This window comes from Nothoprocta perdicaria, unplaced genomic scaffold, assembly GCF_003342845.1.
Source record: "Nothoprocta perdicaria isolate Ctin4 unplaced genomic scaffold, notPer1 scaffold_48, whole genome shotgun sequence".
Taxonomy (NCBI): Eukaryota; Metazoa; Chordata; class Aves; order Tinamiformes; family Tinamidae; genus Nothoprocta; species Nothoprocta perdicaria.
In genome coordinates this window covers 1,413,879-1,432,475 of record NW_020455732.1, presented here as the reverse complement: position 1 = coordinate 1,432,475, position 18,597 = coordinate 1,413,879, and the positions used below count along the sequence as shown (strand labels likewise).

At 40.1% G+C, this 18,597-nt stretch overlaps 1 protein-coding gene across 1 annotated transcript in view; it reads left to right on the top strand.

Moving 5' to 3' along the window:
• The window catches only part of TRAPPC9 (trafficking protein particle complex 9), a 374,540-nt gene that overhangs the window by 109,987 nt on the left and 245,956 nt on the right, over positions 1–18,597 (top strand). The window contains exon 17 of the mRNA XM_026047148.1: positions 16,803–16,945. Coding sequence (XP_025902933.1) covers positions 16,803–16,945 — 143 coding nt within the window. The remainder of the gene's footprint in view (positions 1–16,802; positions 16,946–18,597) is intronic.

Sequence of the window (18,597 nt, the reverse complement as noted above, 5' to 3'; positions counted from 1 at the left end):
ATGTTTTAATCTCTCTCATATGAGGAGAGGCCGAGAGAGTTGGGCCTGTCCAGCCTGGAGAAGAGAAAGCTCAGGGAGGATCTTATCAGGGTGTGTAGCTACCACAGAGCAGGATGTCAAGAGCCTGAGGCCAGACTCAGCTTGGCGGTGCCCAGTTACATGACAAGAAGCAACGAGCATAAAACTGAGCACAAGAAAACCCTTTGTCCTTGTGAGGATGGTAGAACCCTGGAACAGGTTTCCAAGGGATGTTATGGAGTCTCCATCCTTGGAGAGACTCAAAGGCTGCCTGGCCATGGTCCTGGGCAACCTGCTGAAGGTGATGCTGCTTGAGCAGGGAAGTTGGACCAGAAGATGTCCCTGCCAACCTCAGCTCTCCTGTGATTCAGTAAGAAGGGCCAGTTTTTATTCCTGGCAGCTTCTAGCTGAAGTGTTCTTAGTCACAGTATTGGCTTCACTGCAGAACAGATGATTTGTGTTCTTCTATTGCCTAAAACTGCTAACTGTGAAACCGCTGCTTTATCAGGTGGTGATACTAGAGCTAAGCAGCGTGTCTTTGCATCTGTTTGAAGGTTTCTAAAATGATCAGATGTTGGCTTCAGAAAGAACTTCTTTTAGAGAACATTGAAACCAGGAAATAAAAGGAGATATTTAGGGGAAAATATAGGTAGGTTATCTAAGAGAAAAGGTAGATCTCATATTTGATAGAGGTAGTTTGCCAGCAGAGGTAAAATGAGCAATTTTACAAGTCCTTGACATATAGGTCTTCTCTGTAAACACTATCAAGTGAAAATGCTAGAGCATAAACTTCAGATGCTTCAAGAATTGGTGTGCTGCCTAAAGCAGAACAGTCTTCTCCACTAAAACCAGTCTATTAAAATACTATATTATTTTTTAATTAATTCCCAGAGATAAACATGATACTGTCTTAGCATTTCAAAGAGTACAACAGATTTTTATATTTACCTTGCAATAAGTTTGGGACTGTCGTTTGAATGCTGAATATAATTGGTTTTGAGTACTGCATTAAAAGTTACACATACTTTTCAGATGACTGATAGGTCATTTTAATATTTATTATAATAATATTTAATATAAATATAATTAATATTTTAGTATTTAATAGTGGCAGTGCACAATGTGCCTTGAAACTGATCTCAGATAAACAAATTTACTAAATAAATAATTTTCCGTTGTTCCAGATGTCCTTCCTATACTACTACACCTTTTCTGCTACGAAACATATCTGCTTTCTTTTTTATTATTTATTTATTTTGTTGAGTGAATTCTTAGCTGATGCCTTGCCTTGAGGTCAGCCTGTTTTCAGGGATGTTTCAGGTCACCACTTTTACATTTATATATCTATTTAATCATGAAAACATATTCTTTATTATTATTTAAACTACTTAGCCCCTTTCCCTTGCTGGGAAAAAAATCACATGTGCTTGTATTTCTTCTGTTATAAGCAATACTGGAGAGAGAGTTTTGTTTCTTTCTTTAATGCTGAAGATGTGCACAGGTAGCAGGGTGTTCCTCAATCAGAATGCAGAGGCAAAGTGCAACAGATAACTTTTGTGCTGATGACTATTGCTGTTGAATAATGTCTATAAAACTAAGTAATAATCACAGTCTAATGTAAAACTCCTTTTCCTTTCGATTAATGAATACAATCCAGATTCTGCGTATGTGGCTACTACCAAAACTCTCACGTACTCTACAACCTAATTTTTAGAAATGTTGTCATAGTAATTTGAACGAGATACAAAATGGTTTTGTTGGCATTTAAAAACCTCTACAAATTAACTGATGTGCCTCTTGGTGACCTTCTAGTTCCTTATGTTGTGGCCTGAGAGCTAAGTTGCAGTGCTGCTTTTTTGGTGACTCCCAGACATGTGAAATTATGGAGTTGTTAGTTGGAGTGTAATTATCCAAATGAACTTTAGCTGGTATGTGAAGGTTAACACTTGGCTTAGGAAAACTGTCAGGTTTTGAGAATGAGGGGTCAGGGCTCCAGTTTTGCATCTCTTCTGAAAAATAATGCTTTCAGCAGTGTTATCCAAATGCTGTATTAGGGTATAAAATCATGACCTGATCCAAAAGAAAGACTGCTCTCCCCAGAAAAATGAAGAATTTCCTTTCTCTAGATTTTGTATACCTTTTAAACTACATACCTTTTAAACTACATACCTTTTAAACTACATGCATACATACTGAAATATCCCCATAGCTTGATCCTCTTTTACGTTTTTGACTTCTGTCCTCCTCAGACTTCCCCTTCTGTATTTGCAATGGATAAAACCTCTTCAATTGCTTGACCTGGGAAAGGTACGTGGCACATTTATGATAGTTCACAGTACTTGATTACTCGGTTACTTGATTACTTGAAACCCTTTACTTGGGTTCAGACCCAGAGAGCAGTGGTGTGTTCCTGGGCCAGTCAGATGGATCCTCTGAGAAGTGTAGAGAGTAGAGGCAACGTTGGGAAGTCTAAAGTGAGTATTGAAGGCAATATTAATGCTATTTTGATTTGTCGAATTGATTATGCTGAACATATAACTCTTTGTGGTTATATAGATATATAGAAAGTGTGCAAGATCCAGAAAGATTTAGGTCTTTACACTCGTCATTAAAATAATACATTTATTGTTAAACTTAGATCTTGCATGCCACATGTTATTTACTAGATTTTCAGAGGTCCTATGATGATCTTGAATCAGAATTGCTGCATTTCTTGATTTCTGAGTTACTTATAGAAAGTACTTGAATAATTTAAGAAGTACCCATGGTCCCTATAAATGACTATTTACAATTGTGACTGTAATGAAATTAATCACTTCATTAATAAGAATTAGAGAAGGAGGAGTGTGCTATCCAGTGTCCATCTCTATAAGCCTGTTCTAAAAACAAAAACAGAACCCCAGCATATCTGCATGGATGCAGAAAAGAAAACTTAAAATAAAAATTACACTTTTTCTGTAATATTCCAGAAATTTGAAAAAACAAATGTAAGAAAAAAATATCAAGCAAGAGGGATTTTTTTTCCCTCAACCTTGGTTTCCCTTTTCCCTATTGTCTGATATTTTCATATCAGCTCTTTCTAGTAATATTGCATAGACTGTCAGGCTGAATCTGTGAGAAAACGAATCTTTCATTAGATGATACAGTGAAAAACAGCTTAAAGCTCTGCTGAACATGTATGTGATCAAACCAGAAAAATATTACTATGTGAAATGCTTATTGCACTGTCCACCAGCATCATTCAAGTGATCTATGTGTTCAACAGCAGAACAAAATATCACTTTATATAGCTGTGAATTTAACAAGCAATTTGCTGTCAAAAAAACCCGACAAATTCCAAGTAGGACATTTGTAGGTCGTATTTTGAACATGTGGCTTTTTATATGCGAAAGGCTTTATCTTTTAAAGTTTATGTTTAAATACAGTGCTAAAAATCAACTTGCAGTCATTTTTCTGATTCTGGTGCTTTCCTCCATGGGGTGCTGTTTGTCTATAGCAGTGTAAAGCTGGATTTTGTCACGAGTAGATTTTCTGTATACTGCATTTCTATACATTAAAATAGTTGACGTCAACTTCTTAAGTTGATAGAAATAGAAGAAAAAACAGCAATAGATAAATCAGCAATCTGAAACAGTGCATAGATAAATTCTCTCTCTTGCATGTCCCATGTTTTGACTGATAACCCTGTCACTTGCAGATATTACTGTAAAAAAAAAAAAGTCTGAAGCATTTAAGAGTATCTGGGATTGAAATCTGTTTATGTCAATAGGTCCCATTCATATACTGAAAAGACTGAGTTTCAGAAGCATGGAAATCCTGCAGATAGCTTGTAGTCATGAGCAAAATAATATGCTTTTGTGTAAGAGACAATAAAATCCATCTCATTAATCACAGAGCAAATATTTTTATGCAGTTAGCTGTATCTTACTGCAAAAGTACTTATTTTTATGGAGGGAGCCCATATCATCTCCCATCCCCATAGTTAGTGTAATGTCAGTGCAGACTCTTCTGCCACTGTGATATCCTAGTGACATGGTGACACATTGGACTTGCTGACAGGTCCTCTAGAAAGCTTCCACAGAATTGCAGAAGGGTTGAGGTTGGAAGGGTGGAAGGGACTTGCAGAGAGCATCTAGTCTAGCCTCCTTGCTCCAGGAGGTACATCCAAAGCATGTGGCACGGGGTGGCCTCTGGGAGGGGTTTGAAGACCTCCAGAAAAGGAGACTCCACAACCTCCCTGGGCAGCCTGTGCGAGGGCTCTGGCACCCTCACAGGAAAGAAGTTCCTCCTCACCTGGAGATGGAACTGCCTGTGTTTCAACTTACACCCATTACTCCTTGTCCTATCACTGGCTGCCACCAGGAAGAGTTTGCCCCATGCTGTCTACATTCTTCCCTTAGATACTTAGACATATTAATCAGATCACCCTCGATCTTCTCCAGAGAAAACAGGCCCAGCTCACTTAGTCTTTCCTCATTCAATAGATGTTCCAGTCCCTTAATCATATTTGCCACTCTCCACTGGACCCTCTCCAGCAGCTCCACTTGCCTCTTATACTGGGGAGCCCGGAACTGCCCCCAGTACTCCAGGTGCGGCCTCACCAGAGCTGAGTAGAGGGGCAGAATCACCTCCCTTGACCTGCTGGCAACACTCCTCCTGATGCAGGCCAGGATCCCATTGGCCTTCTTGGCCACGAGGGCACACTGCTCACTCATGGTTAACTTGGTGTCAACCAGGACTCCCAGGTCCCTCTCCGTGGAGGTGCTTTCCAGCAGTTCGACCCCTAATCTGTACTGGTGCCTGGGGTTATTCCTGCCCAGGTGCAGGACCCTATACCTGTCCTTGTTGAACCTTGTGAGGTTCCTCTCAGCCCAACTCACCAGCCTGTCCAGGTCCCTCTGAATGGCAGGACAGCCCTCTGGAGTGTCGGCCTCTCCACCCAGCTTGGTATCATCTGCAAACTTGCTCAGGGTGTACTCATTTTAAATGACTGCACTTAATAATTCTTAAATATGTGTTTTTGTGTTAGAACTATTGCTGCAAAACAAACTTTTTTTTTGCTTGTTTTGTATTTCTTATGTTCATGAATGTGCTCTGGCATAAATACTTGAAAGATGCATTCTAAAATGGTAGAGTGCATATGATATAATTTTGTCAAAATAGGTAAAAACATAAAACCACTTTTACCGTGTTCATCATTTTTTTAAGTTTCTACCACAATTTCTGTTACATGGAGAAAGAACCAAAAGGATTGTTTTTTTATTTATGTGTTTTATTTTATATTGTAAATATATAAAAGATATAGTCGTACAAATATTTACACATATAATATACATAAAAATACATTATTTATATTTAGTAATATTTAATTCTCTTCAATAGCCAAGCTTGTTATATACTTTGCTATCTTTTCTATATTGTTTTGAACTAGTGTATGAGACAGTGAAAGAATATAGTTTGTGTAAAGAAGGAGAAGGGAAGAGCAAACCCTGAAACATCTGGGTGGTGAGACAGAGGGTGAGCAGTGTGTGTAAAGAACTCACCATGTATTTGCTCTCTAGCACAGCATTTTTCCTTGATGTCATTCATAAAGCTGTCATATCAACACCACAATAGAAAGATACCTCCCCGTACAAATTTTACAATATCTTGCAAGCTTGTTTGACAGGGCACTTGACAGGCCTATCAAAACAGGGAGTCTCCTGTGACAAAATTCAAGACAAGTGGCAATCCTGGGAATGAAATAGGTGGAGTTTGTATATGTCAAAAGCAACCTCACTTTTGCTGAGTTTTCTTTATACCTTCTCATTTTTTTCTACTTATAAATTTTCAAATATTAAACTGAGAATCACGCTCTGTCTTGCTGTACCACGCTTTTATATAATCGTACGTGAACACTTCTTATCTCATCCCTAGAGCATCGCCTTTTGGCTCCTTAGATGCGATGAATACAGAGTTGGTTAGAAAGAGTTGGATTAAAATAGAGCAAAATGGAGAAATAACCTCTTTTGTACCTTTTCCTTAGAATATTAGAGATTTATCAGGGGCAGAAAAAGAAGCTCTTGAGAGAAAGTCCAGGAAATCCATGTCAGAATTCCCAATGATCCAAGGTCCCAGCATGATTTTATGGTTGAGATTAGCCCATTGTATTTTAAACATAGGTATTATATTTTTAATATTTTGTGTTTACTGTAGCTAGCTTGGTACATTTTTAGAACCAAATAGTTTAACTATTACCTATAATGCTAACACCACAGGTATTTTAGAAGTTCTCATTTGGACTTCCTATCTGCTATAGAAAAGTTAATTTCCTTGCTTAATCAATAATCCATAGACCTTCATTTCTCTCTCGTATAGGTTGAATGCAGAGAGGTTGCTTTAGGCAAACAATTAAAAATCAATCCCCAAGTGCAGTGCTCAGGAGTAGTTTTCACTTTATTAAACAACGTGGCTTGTATATTTAAAATGACTTCTCCCGTGTCTTTCAATTCAAATTTCTATTCCAATACAAAAAAGTTACCCTTGTGTTACCTCACAAAAATAGATTACCAAACAGATTGTTTACCATTTGGTGTGATAAAATTAAAATGATGGAGATGGACAAGAACAACTCGATTCTTCATATTTGTAGTATTTTTCATTCAAAACAGGTTATGACACTTGTCATCTAGATGCAAGAAATATTGGCGACTATTTATACTTCATTTTTGCCTGATTTCGAGTTTATACCACTATTTACTTCTGCTAAAGGGTGAATACAGATTTAATAGTAAACAACCTGTGACTTTTAAATGTTACAATCCTTAACAGTATTCATTAAAAGGTTAAGCATAATAGAACATGGTGATATCGTATTCATTGTTCATAATTTCTTATCGTATTCATTGTTCATAATTTCTTCTAGTAGGCAATTGAAAAGGCTACATTTCTGAATCAGAAGAGAGGGCATATTTTAGCAAATATGAAATTCAGCCACCACCTAATTTTAATTATTTATCTTAAAAAAAAAAGACTTAAAAAAAAAAGCCTTCATCAGAATTGCTGAGATTATTTGTTTTGACACTCTATATAGTAAAGCCTAAATCTTCAGTTAATTACTCGTCTTTTTTTTTCAAAGATAGCCTAAAAAAAAATTTTATGAGAAATACATTCATTCACGTTGAATTTATTTGACTGAAAACTTAAAATCCTTTTGATCTCCGTTCCCAACCAAAGTGCTGCTAACTGCCTTTTTTCTTTTGTCTTTAAGCTTTTAATACACATTTTACAAGAGTAAGTTATTTCTTTAGAATATCTTGTTGGATTGGACACTGTACTTTTGAATACTTTTCTCTTTGCTTGAGAGTTAAATATTCATACCAACCCAAAAAGCAGCAGCTCCAGAATAAATAAGGTCACTCCTGATGACATTGAAGGGGTCAGGATGCCAAATGGCTTTGGATGTCCCCAGGGCTGGAGACCCCACAAGCTCTGTCATTCACTGTTGTCAGAGCTGTCCCCATTCATACTCCTGAAGTCCTGGAGATTTCTTTTGCTTTCACAGAGCTTCTCAGACTAGCTTTTAGTTTTTTGTTAATTAGTATATTATTCTTTGGGCTAAATAAATAATCGTAGATACAATTGCTACATTATAAGAACACTCTAAGACTTCTAAAGGGAGGATGTCAAGAAGATGGGGCCTATTCTTTCCAGCAGCGCCAGCAACAGAATAAGAGACAACAGGAATGTGTATTATTATCTGAAATAGTTTTTCTACATGAGCTGTTCAGGATGAGTCTCCCTTTCCCTCTTCACTGGTGTTTGGTTGTTTTTCCCCGTAGTGCTGGTATCTCTGAAGACTTTTATGGATGAACAAGTGGGATTCACAAGAGGTGCGAAGGTTGTGCCTTATGAATCAGTTGAGTGTGACTAACAGTTGGGAAATCCATGTTTTAAAGCTCTGAATTTATGAGTCACTGGGAGTTTCCTGATGAATATTTATAAGTTCTCAGAGTGAGCTGACTCAGTGTGTTTTTTAAATAGGCGTTGGTAATCCCTTTAAATGCATGCTAGCCGCTTGCACTGGAATTCAAGTAGCATCCAAACCAGAATCAAAATAGTGCTTTAAAGATCAGACACTGGTTATCTTAAAAAAAAAAAAAAAAAAGAAAAAAAAAAGGAAAATATTGCAAGAAATCTGTTAAGAGTTTGTTTAGGTAGTTGTCTTACAAATTTTCTCATTATTGGTGAGTTATTGGACCTAATTGTAATCACTTTAGCTAACTTTCTGGAGTCTGTTGTGTTGAATGGAGGAAAACAGAAAGAATATATAATAAGCCTTTATTTTGTGTATTGTTTTTAAGGGATATGCTTTTCTTTTTAGCCCGTAACAGAGCTGTGTGAAGAATACAGGTGTATGAGTAGTCACGTTGCAGTGTGGAAGCAGTGATGTAGTGGAAGTATCACCCCAACCATGAGACTGTGCTCAGAAATCAATGCTGAGTTCATCCTGCATCCTGGTCTGACATAGAGAGTCCAACTCATCTCTGACTAGCCCCTTAGAAATCATTATTTCTGAGAAAACATCCTGCAATAGCTTTCGTGCCTTTGAAGCCTTTCCACTTTTGTCAAAACAAACCCAAAAACTTGTTTTTGCAGTTGCAACGCTCGTAGACTTTAAAGTTTATTCTCAGCCTGTAGGACTGTCTGGTGCAGTTGGGACCAGGAGCAAGTAACGGAGCTGGATCTCATTTCACGGAACATGTTTACTTGCCAGAATTACGGCAAAATGGGATCAGTGAAGGGAGGAAATGAATTCTAGTGTTGTCTCTCCTTCTGATTTGTATCTGCAATTATCTTCTTGTGTTTACTGAAGAGTCAAGGCCATATTCCTTATATTGAGAAAAAATATGGGAGGAAATCACATTCACTGCATTTATTAAACCCTGTGTCTTCTAATAGTAGGAGTAAATGCTTGGTTGCCTGGCATATTAACTTTAGAGTGGCGTGCCCAGTGAAAGAAAGAAGATGCATTAGAATGGAAATTGTTGCATTAGAGTGGAAATAGTTCATATTTTTGCAACTCCTTGCAACCTGATTTCTAGCTAAGCTGTAATACATGTTTAATTTCTAGAGTTGAGGTCTTTGGGAGACCTTTTGTGCTTTGTGTGCCCTTGTATGGGTTGAGTTTGTGTATTATAAACTCCGAGTTTTGCTTGCTTTTGCTAAATCCTGGACCTCTGTTTGGCTATATGCCCAGGGGCATGTGGCTCTTTTCCTTCTTCCCCTGGGATTAGTTTCTAGTACTTCGATATTTTAAAAGTTTTTAAATTTTGAAAAGGCAAATTTCATATTGTCTGTCACTGGAAAAGCAGAGCAGCTGATATATTTGCTTTACTCTTCCCGCTGTGTATAGTAAAAATAGAAACATAACAACAGACTTAAACAATATTAAAATATTGTTAAAATGTCTTTTTTTTTTGTGGAGGGCAGTCTTGGCTAGGAAATCTATCAGGACTCATTGAAGCGTGTGCCGAGGAGGTGAAAAGGAAAATTTGTTGATACGTCTCGCTTTGATTCTTGAAACAGTTTCAACCAGCCTTCTTGCACAAAAGGCTCTGAAAGGAACAAATATGCTATGAGATAAAAGCGAAGGTCTTGCCATGAGTCAGGAGTTGATTAAAGGTAGGATAAATGCTCCATTTGCTCACTGTAAGGTGGTCTGCAGTGTAATTCTGTAGGGCTCCGTGTTGTGCCTGTGCCACTGAGGAACAATCTGTTTGGGTGATGAGCATTGTAACAAGGTTTACCAAGGGTAGCAGATAAGGAAATCAACCTTTAATCTTGTGATGGACATGTGCATGTGGACAAGAAGCAACATTAGTAAGAAGCAATAGATGCATAACAGTGCTGAGAGAGCCTGGTTGAAGTGTTGGTTTTGCATGCAGAATATTTCCCCTTCCAAGATGTCTTTAGGAGACCTATCCTTTAGTCTCCTTTTCACCTTGCAGTGTCAGAACCAGGGCAAGGATTTGGGAAATGGAGAAGTTACTGAAGCTGTCGCATGATGACTGGCCCTGCCATTCCCTGCAAGTTGACGTGCACGGACTAGGAAACAAGGGTGTGTAATTTCCGAGCACACCCTTTTCTAAAAGGCCCTGCAGTTTCATGTCATGGACCCAAACTCTTCCATGGTGACACTCACAGCAACTTCAAGAGCTAATTAGAAAGCATATAGTTGAATGTGAACTGAATGCAATTCATTACAAGATTCTTGCATTTGATCTGTCAGTCTATCTGTGCCAGTGACCTTTTATTCACCCTCCAAGTGAATGTGCAATGACTGTAGCCTGCCTGCCTGCAAACCTGATTTTATTCTGCTCACGTCTCCAATCTCATTATAAACACGGCTATTTTTAGCCAGCTCACATTCAGAATATGCCTTGTAAGCTTAAGGGGGATTTACTGAGCTCCTGTGTGTATTCACTAGGGATTCCGTGCTGAAGCTCACTGATTTAGGCTCGCGGAGGGGAAAGGCAACTGTTTTATTCACAGCATATGCCTGCACAAGCTATTTTTAGCTTCACGGCCGCCGTGCTATTTTTGCCAAGGGACGCTGCGGTTGCACATTGGGCGCCCTAACTAGACAGAAATGCAGATGGATGAGCTGGAGCAGCCTCGGTGCCCTGCAAGCCCTGCTGCTCAGATGGGGAGGTTGCATGCAGTAGGTGTGCCTAAATAAATCACTAGAACCTGAGTACAGCAAACATCTATTTCTCACCTTGCTTTATACACTAGGCGTGTAAATCCACCTGGGTGACGTGTGCTAGAATTTATGCTTAATCTTGCTTTAGCCTTGTGCAACAGCAGTAGCAATTTGGGTTCAATTTGCATTTATAGATTAAAAGGATTCAGGTCACTACAGCAGCACATTTATTGACTGTCAGGCATTGAGAATTTTATCATGTTTTTTAGAATTGCCGTGGATGTGTTTAATGGTAGGCATAGAAAAAAAGAGTGTGGAGAATTCTTGCTGCAGTTCAGTCCTACAGGGTGACTGCACGTGCCTATCCGTTCTATAATGCTATTTTATAATGCATTTATAATGTCAGGGATACTGCTATTGATTGCTGTGCTTTTCTGTGCTTTAAGGACAGCATCTGCTGGGACAAGGTTTCCTAACTGGGGGAAAATTAGTAATTCTACCGTGGTGCCAGGACTCTATAGATTTGGGTTATCTTTATAATTTACATTCAGAAAAACGGATGAGAACTTTCTGTCCTGTCTTGACTGTTTGATTTCTTCTAAAAATGTAGATTTTTTTTTCCCCTAAAGCCATAATGGAGAATTAGAAAGGAATGCAAAGAATATTGTGTCTTTTAGAAAATACAGGAAAACTACAGCATATTTTGTGTTTCAGAAAAGCAGACAGGGTAGCTGTGAATGAACAGACTAATATCTTTCAGTGAGAGACCAAACAATGAGTAGATCTCTTCCTGTAAAGGTGCATAATGTCACTGTGCCCTCATTCCTGCGAGGAATTCCTGTGAAAAATGCAGTTTGTGAAAGCAGTTAATTTTTATGGACCATGATACAATGTTTTCTACAGATTGAAAAGCTGTGTGTATGGTTGTTCATGCTCTTCACTTCTGCTCTTCAGCTTTTTCCCTGCATCTTTTTCAGGCAGTCTCAGAGTTGTGCCAGACGCTGGCATTGATCCCTGAAGATGCAAAGGGGAACCAACATTTGGAGTAACTTTGGGCTCATAAGGAATCTTTTGAGGCGTAAGGGGTAATCACAAAGTACATCCCCCTCTGACCTCCCAAATTTCCTCCCAATACCAGTATTTCAAGAAAAGGAATGTTTCAGGGCAGAAGGAATTATTGTGGGTTCCTCCATAGAGGAAGCTTGGAAGATGAGGTGGCACCTCTCTGGTGCCACCAGTGAGGGGCTTGCAGTGGGGGGCTTTGCAGTGGTCATGAGATTTATGGTCCAGCTGATCAGCAGTGGCGAGCATGCTCTTTCTGTCTGTCTATCTCTCTATTTCTTTTTCTCTCACTGTCTCTCTCTTTTTCTCTCTCTTTCTCTCTCTTTCTTTCTCTTTCTCTCTCTTTCTCTCTCTTTCTCTCTCTTTCTCTCTCTTTCTTTCTCTCTCTCTTTTTTCATTCATTCATTCATTCATTCATTCATTCATTCATTCATTCATTCATTCATTTTTCCCTTACAAACAGGATAGACTAAAGGATATTCATAGGCACCCATTACTTCCCTCAACCCTGTTATTATGCCTGAATTTTATATAGACAGAATCACAGAATATTTAAGGTTGGAAGGGACCTCTAGAGATCATCTAGTCCAACCTTCCTGCTCAAGCAGGCACACCTACAGCATGTGGTACAGGGTGGCATCCAGGTGGGTTTTGAAGACCTCCAGAGTAGGAGACTCCACAACCTCCCTGGGCAGCCTGTTCCACTGCTCTGTCACCCTAACAGTAAAGAAGTTGCTCCTCACCTGGAGACGGAACTTCTTGTGCTTCAGCTTGTGGCCATTACCCCTTGTCCTATCGCTGGCCACCAGTGAAAACAGCTTGTCCCCTTCCTGCCTGCATTCTCCCTTCCTGAACTTATACATATTAATCATATCCCCTCTGAGCCGTCTCTTCTCCAGAGAAAACAGGCCCAGCTCACTCAGCCTCTCTTCATACGAGAGATGTTCCATTCCCTTAATCATCCTGGTTGCCCTTCTCTGGACCCTCTCCAGAAGCTCCACGTCCCTCTTATACTGGGGAGCCCAGAACTGCACACAGTACTCCAGGTGCGGCCTCACCAGAGCTGAGTAGAGGGGCAGAATCCCCTCCCTTGACCTGCTGGCAACACTCCTCCTGATGCAGGCCAGGATCCCATTGGCCTTCTTGGCCACGAGGACACACTGCTGACTCATGGTTAACTTGGTGACAACCGGGACTCCCAGGTCCCTCTCCGTGGAGGTGCTTTCCAGCAGGTCGACCCCTAATCTGTACTGGTGCCTGGGGTTATTCCTCCCCAGGTGCAGGACCCTGCACTTGTCCTTATTGAACCTCATGAGGTTCCTCTCTGCCCAACTCTCCAGCCTGTCCAGGTCCCTCTGGATGGCAGCACAGCCCTCCGAAGTGTTGGCCACTCCACCCAGCTTGGTGTCATCTGCAAACTTGCCCAGGGTGCATTCCGTGCCCTCGTCCAGGTCATTGATGAACAAATTGAACAGCCCAGCACTGACCCCTGGGGGACACCACTGGCCACAGGCCTCCAACTGGACTCGGCCCCATTTATCACCACCCTCTGAGCTCTGCCATCCAGCCAGCCCTCGATCCACCGCACCGTGCACTCGTCTAGTCCACAGGTTACTGTGTGAAGTCAAGGATTGTAGCATCAGCAACAGAAGAGAAAGAAGCGAAAATTACAAATATTTTACTTTTGTTAGTCTACAGCAAATTAAAACTCCAGAAGAGTGGTAATTTGAGTCAATTTTTTTTTGCCTACATGAGATAGGGATATATTCCTAGTAGAGATATTAGATAGAGATGTCTAATAGAGATATTCCTAGTTGATACTGTTCCTTAAAGCACCAAATAGCACAGTCATCAATAGCAGCATATAAATCCCTTAATCTGACTAGGGTCAAAAAACATGATTACGCCCTGTGGTGCCTTGGACGGGGGCAGCCTGCCCAGACTGGTGGGGATGGATGGACCAAGGCAAGGAGGAGAAGGGCCTCAGTGTCCGGCTCGGGACACCAGTGCCAGAGGCATCGGCGAGGGCAAGAGGATACTTCAAATTATGGGGCTAAAAGGATAATTCCCAGCTGTGATAGGTTTGATTTTGTATGAGGTAAAATTACTAGTGGGTGACAAGTATCACAGTGAACCCAAATGTGTGGCCAGGCACCATTTCATGACAGAATTGAGGAATCTCTGGCATTTGGCTAAAATTCAACCATGTTAGCAAGGTTTTCTCAGTTTGTCAGTGGAAGTTTGTCTTCAGGATGGAATGAAAAAATGAGGACCTGACATGAGGAAGATGAAAATTAAGAAATGATGCTGAAAACTGCTAAGAACTCCATTAAACAAATTGAACCACTGATCCTTCTAATATTTACAGAGAGCTTAGTATGAATGAACATACTTAGCAATTTTTTGGTCTTTGTTTTTGCAGCATGGGTGATTCTTTTGTATGATGGAGCTAGTCAGTCTTTTTTGAAATTAAAAAGCCTGATGGAAGGGGACAGGACTGGCCAAGTAATACCACATTTGCAGCATAGCTGCTTTACATCCCTGCTACAGTAAGCAGGACTTCTTGTACTGAAATGTATCAGAAAAGAGCTTTTATTTCTGCTGTGGTTGGAAAGTGAGATTTTTTTGGTGGTGGTGATGGTGTTTTTTTTTTTTTTTTAATCAAGGTTATCATGATGCTTTAAGTCTGCACAGGTAGAAAATAAAGTTGATGCTCATCTGCTTCGTAGACAATCTGCTTTAATTGCTGGAAACTGCAGTGTTATCTTTAAACTTAGCAAGCAGAAAAGAGGTGATATCTTTTAGAATAGCACTTAGGTGATTAGGAGTGTTTTGCTTAGCGCTGGAAGGGAGATTATCATCATGGATGGGTAATCTTCCTTGTTCTTAATTTGCTTATTAGTGAATAAGTGACTAATGCACAGCTCGACAGTGACTTAGGAGTGCCCCAAGTTGAATTGCTGTTCTGCTCTTGGCTGTCACTGCTGTCCTTATTTCCAGGTTTAGCTGTGGCTCTTGTGGACACCTTTATTCAAAACACTGACTTTCTCTTTGTTACTACTGCATAATTTGAACAAATTATGAAATATTCTCATAAAATTCTGAATATTATTCTGAGAATAGTATGAAATATTCTCAGTAGCCAAAATTCCTAAGAAGTGCTCTTTGGTTACAAGTGTGCAACCCATGAAAGAATTGAAGCATCATGGCACCCAGAGGAAGAAGATTAGAAGTCAGTTTTGCAGAGGGAGTTTCTCTAGTGCCCTTTAGAAGATGGACTTGATGAACCAGGGCATTTTTTTGTGTCCTTTATCACTGGTGAATATCACTGGTGGCCCATTAGAGTTGCATATGGGAGTGGAATTGTCTGAGAAGTGAGAGATAAGAGGGGAAGACCATAAAGTTTTTTATACATAAGTGTATATCAATAGTTTGAATTCCAGATATGATGCATTCTGCTTTCTCCTTTTTATGACTCCACCACTGTGGTTATGTTTGCAAGGACACCTTGTCCCTGCTTACAGCAATGCAGATTAGCAAAGTCAAATAAATTCTATGGATATTGTTAAAAAATAACAGAATTAGTCTATTATTTGTGTTGATTTGACAAGGCTGTTAAGTATCCAGCAAGAGCTAAGCATTGGCATTTGAAAGGAGTCTCCACGTTGGAGCCTCTGTGGGTAAATTATTCTTATTTGGAGCTTTGTAGATTTACAGAAGTGTTGGATTTTCTTCTGTTCAAGGATGGAAAATCAATCATTCATACCATGCGTGGAGTTCTTCCATGGCATGTGTGGGGGAGTTTCAAGGAATTTGTATATATCTGTAAGAAATGTGTGTATACATCTATATTTTTACATTCTGTTTATATGGTATAAATCTTCTTGTCATCCTGAATTGTACAGCACTCACATGGAGCATACATAGCTAGAGTTTTTGTGGAAAAAATCCTAATTAAAATTGAAATGCTTTCTTACCTTAAGACTTTGGAAGCATCAGACACGTGTAGAACCTGTCTCTGACTTCTATTAAATCATCCAGATGATTAATTAGAACGAGGTAGGTTTAGGATGGGTTTCCATTTTTCCTTTATTTTGGTACTTAGTATTGATTACCCTGCCTGACATAATAGAAGCTTGAGTTCATTAGCTACCAATTAGGAATTAGCATAAACAGAGTAGACGGAAATGCAGCCGCATAGATATTTTGGGTTGCACTACAAGGTGACTTGTATGAGTGTTAATGAAATGAAACCAGGAGTGAGCGGGAGTGCCCGGGACTTAAAAGCAAACTGGAAATGTGCAAAATATGTTTGTGCACACATGGAGCAAAACACTGAATTCTTGATTTGGTAGTTTTAAAATCATTGTGTTACAGTAATTTTAAGAAATTGCATGTAAGAGTGTTTCTGGTCTGTCAGGCAGAGACAGAATGGTGTCAAACATGAATGTTTTTTGAAAGCTAAAGACAATCTTTATAGATTGTGCCTTAGAGCTTATGGAAAAGAAGTTACTACATTTCATAAACAGCTTTATGTATCTTGAATCGAAAGGGAAAATATCTTTCACTGTCTGAAGGTTGGTGACACCTGCAGATAAGACTGTCTCCCTAGCCTTACATTACCTTGCCTTTTGGAGTTGCCACTAACACTGGAAAATCATCCTAATTTTCAGTATTTGCTAGGCAAGCCTGTTCCTCTAAGATGAACTTCATGGATGGAGAAGGTTCATGCACTTTATCAGGTCTGCACTTATTTTTATGGGGTTAGTTTTTGTGTGCTTATACTCACTTATATAGAGACCAGGAGCTGTAATTCTGTTTAAGCTTCTTCTGCGTGTCTGCTGTCGAGGGCTTTAAAAGCCTATTTTATTAGGAAGGTAATGACTTGGTCCATGTTTCTAAAGCACATAAAAGAGAGTATCATTTAATAAACCCTAAACACTGAGAATTGAAAATTAGCTTTAATCCATCCACACAGCTCACAAATATATAAATGTGTATATATACAAATATAAATATATATATTCTTTTCTTTTAGACACTGGAAGCCATTCTGAATTTTAAATATTCCGGTGGACCAGGACACATTGAAGGATACTACAGGAACCTTTCACTGGGTCTCCACGTAGAAGTAGAGCCATCCGTTTTCTTTACACGGGTCAGCACCCTGCCAGCCACCAGGTAATCCTTGCTTTAACTGTGCTGCGTTTGACACATCTCTGCTTTATTGACTTTAACTTTAGAAGCTCGCAGGAAACTTTTGCTGTCATCCACAACAGGTAAGTGGAGAATTGTCCGTGAGTCATGTCTGTTAATGAGAATTATGTCAAAATTTCCCCACCATGAGCTGTTTAATCCTCAGACGACAATGAAGGCAGTCCTGGAAAATATCTGAAGCTCCAATGTTTTGTTGTGATACTTAATTTTTTAGACACTGCCTGTTATACTGCCTATTTATTGTAAAACTTGGTGACTTTTTTTCTGTACATCTTTGCTGTTCTGGTATGTGAAAAGCAATTTTTATATTATGGGGGTTTGATGGTGGTCAAATGCCGTAAGTACAAAATTTGGTTTTCCCAAATTCATATACCACTTTTAAAAATTTTTTTCTTCACTGTAATTGCTTCGTTTGCAGCCAGATGCAGAGTTCTTCATATGTATAGTTTTATTAATTTCACATTTTTTAACATACAGCTAAAGCAAAGAGGCTTTTGCAGTGGTGAATTCTGTACTCATTCTTTATCTTCTTTTTTTTTTTAATGTCTGTGTGTAAGTAGTAAAATGTAGTAGATGTAGTCAATTTTTTGGCAGTAGAAAGGACTCCAAGGTAACATTGGAATAACCCTTACTCAAGAGATGGATAATTGAGTTTGGCTTTCATGGGAAGAAAGCAGACTGAGAATGGGGTTGTTTCAGTCTGTTAATACTTTGGGAGTACCAGAAAGGAGAAAATGCTCTTGAAGATCATAGAATCATAGAATGCCGAAGGTTGGAAGGGACCTCAGAGGTCATCAAGTCCAACCCCCCTGCTCACGCAGGGTCACCTAGGGCACGTGGCACAGGGCTGTGTCCAAGCGGGTTTTAAAGATCTCCAAAGAAGGAGACTCCACAACCTCTCTGGGCAGCCTGTTCCAGTGCTTTGTCACCCGCACAGTGAAGAAATGCTTCCTTAAGTTCCTGTGGAACTTCCGATGCTTCAGTTTGAAGCCATTTCCTCTAGTCCTATCACTGTCCACCACTGAAAAGAGGGCGCCCCCCTCCTCCTCACTGCCTCCCTTGAGGTATTTATACACGCTGATCAGGTCCCCCCTCAGCCTCCTCTTCTCCAGGCTGAACAGGCCCAGCTCTCTCAGCCTTTGCTCATAGGGCAGATGTTCCAGGCCTCTGATCATCCTGGTAGCCCTGCGCTGGACTCTCTCCAGCAGCTCTACATCCCTCTTGTACTGGGGAGCCCAGAACTGGACACAGTACTCCAGATGTGGCCTCACCAGGGCTGAGTAGAGGGGGATGATCACTTCCCTCGACCTGCTGGAGACGCTTTTCTTAATGCACCCCAGGATCCCGTTGGCCTTCTTGGCCACCAGGGCACACTGCTGCCTCATGGTCAACTTGTCGTCCACCATGACACCCAGGTCCCTCTCTGCGGGGCTGCTCTCCAGCAGGTCCACGCCTAATCTGTACTGGTGTCCAGGGTTATTCCTCCCCAAGTGCAGGACCTTGCACTTGCCCTTGTTGAACCTCATGAGGTTTCTCGCCGCCCAGTCCTCCAGTCTGTCCAGGTCCCTCTGGATGGCAGCACAACCCTCAGGGCTATCAGCTACTCCACCCAGTTT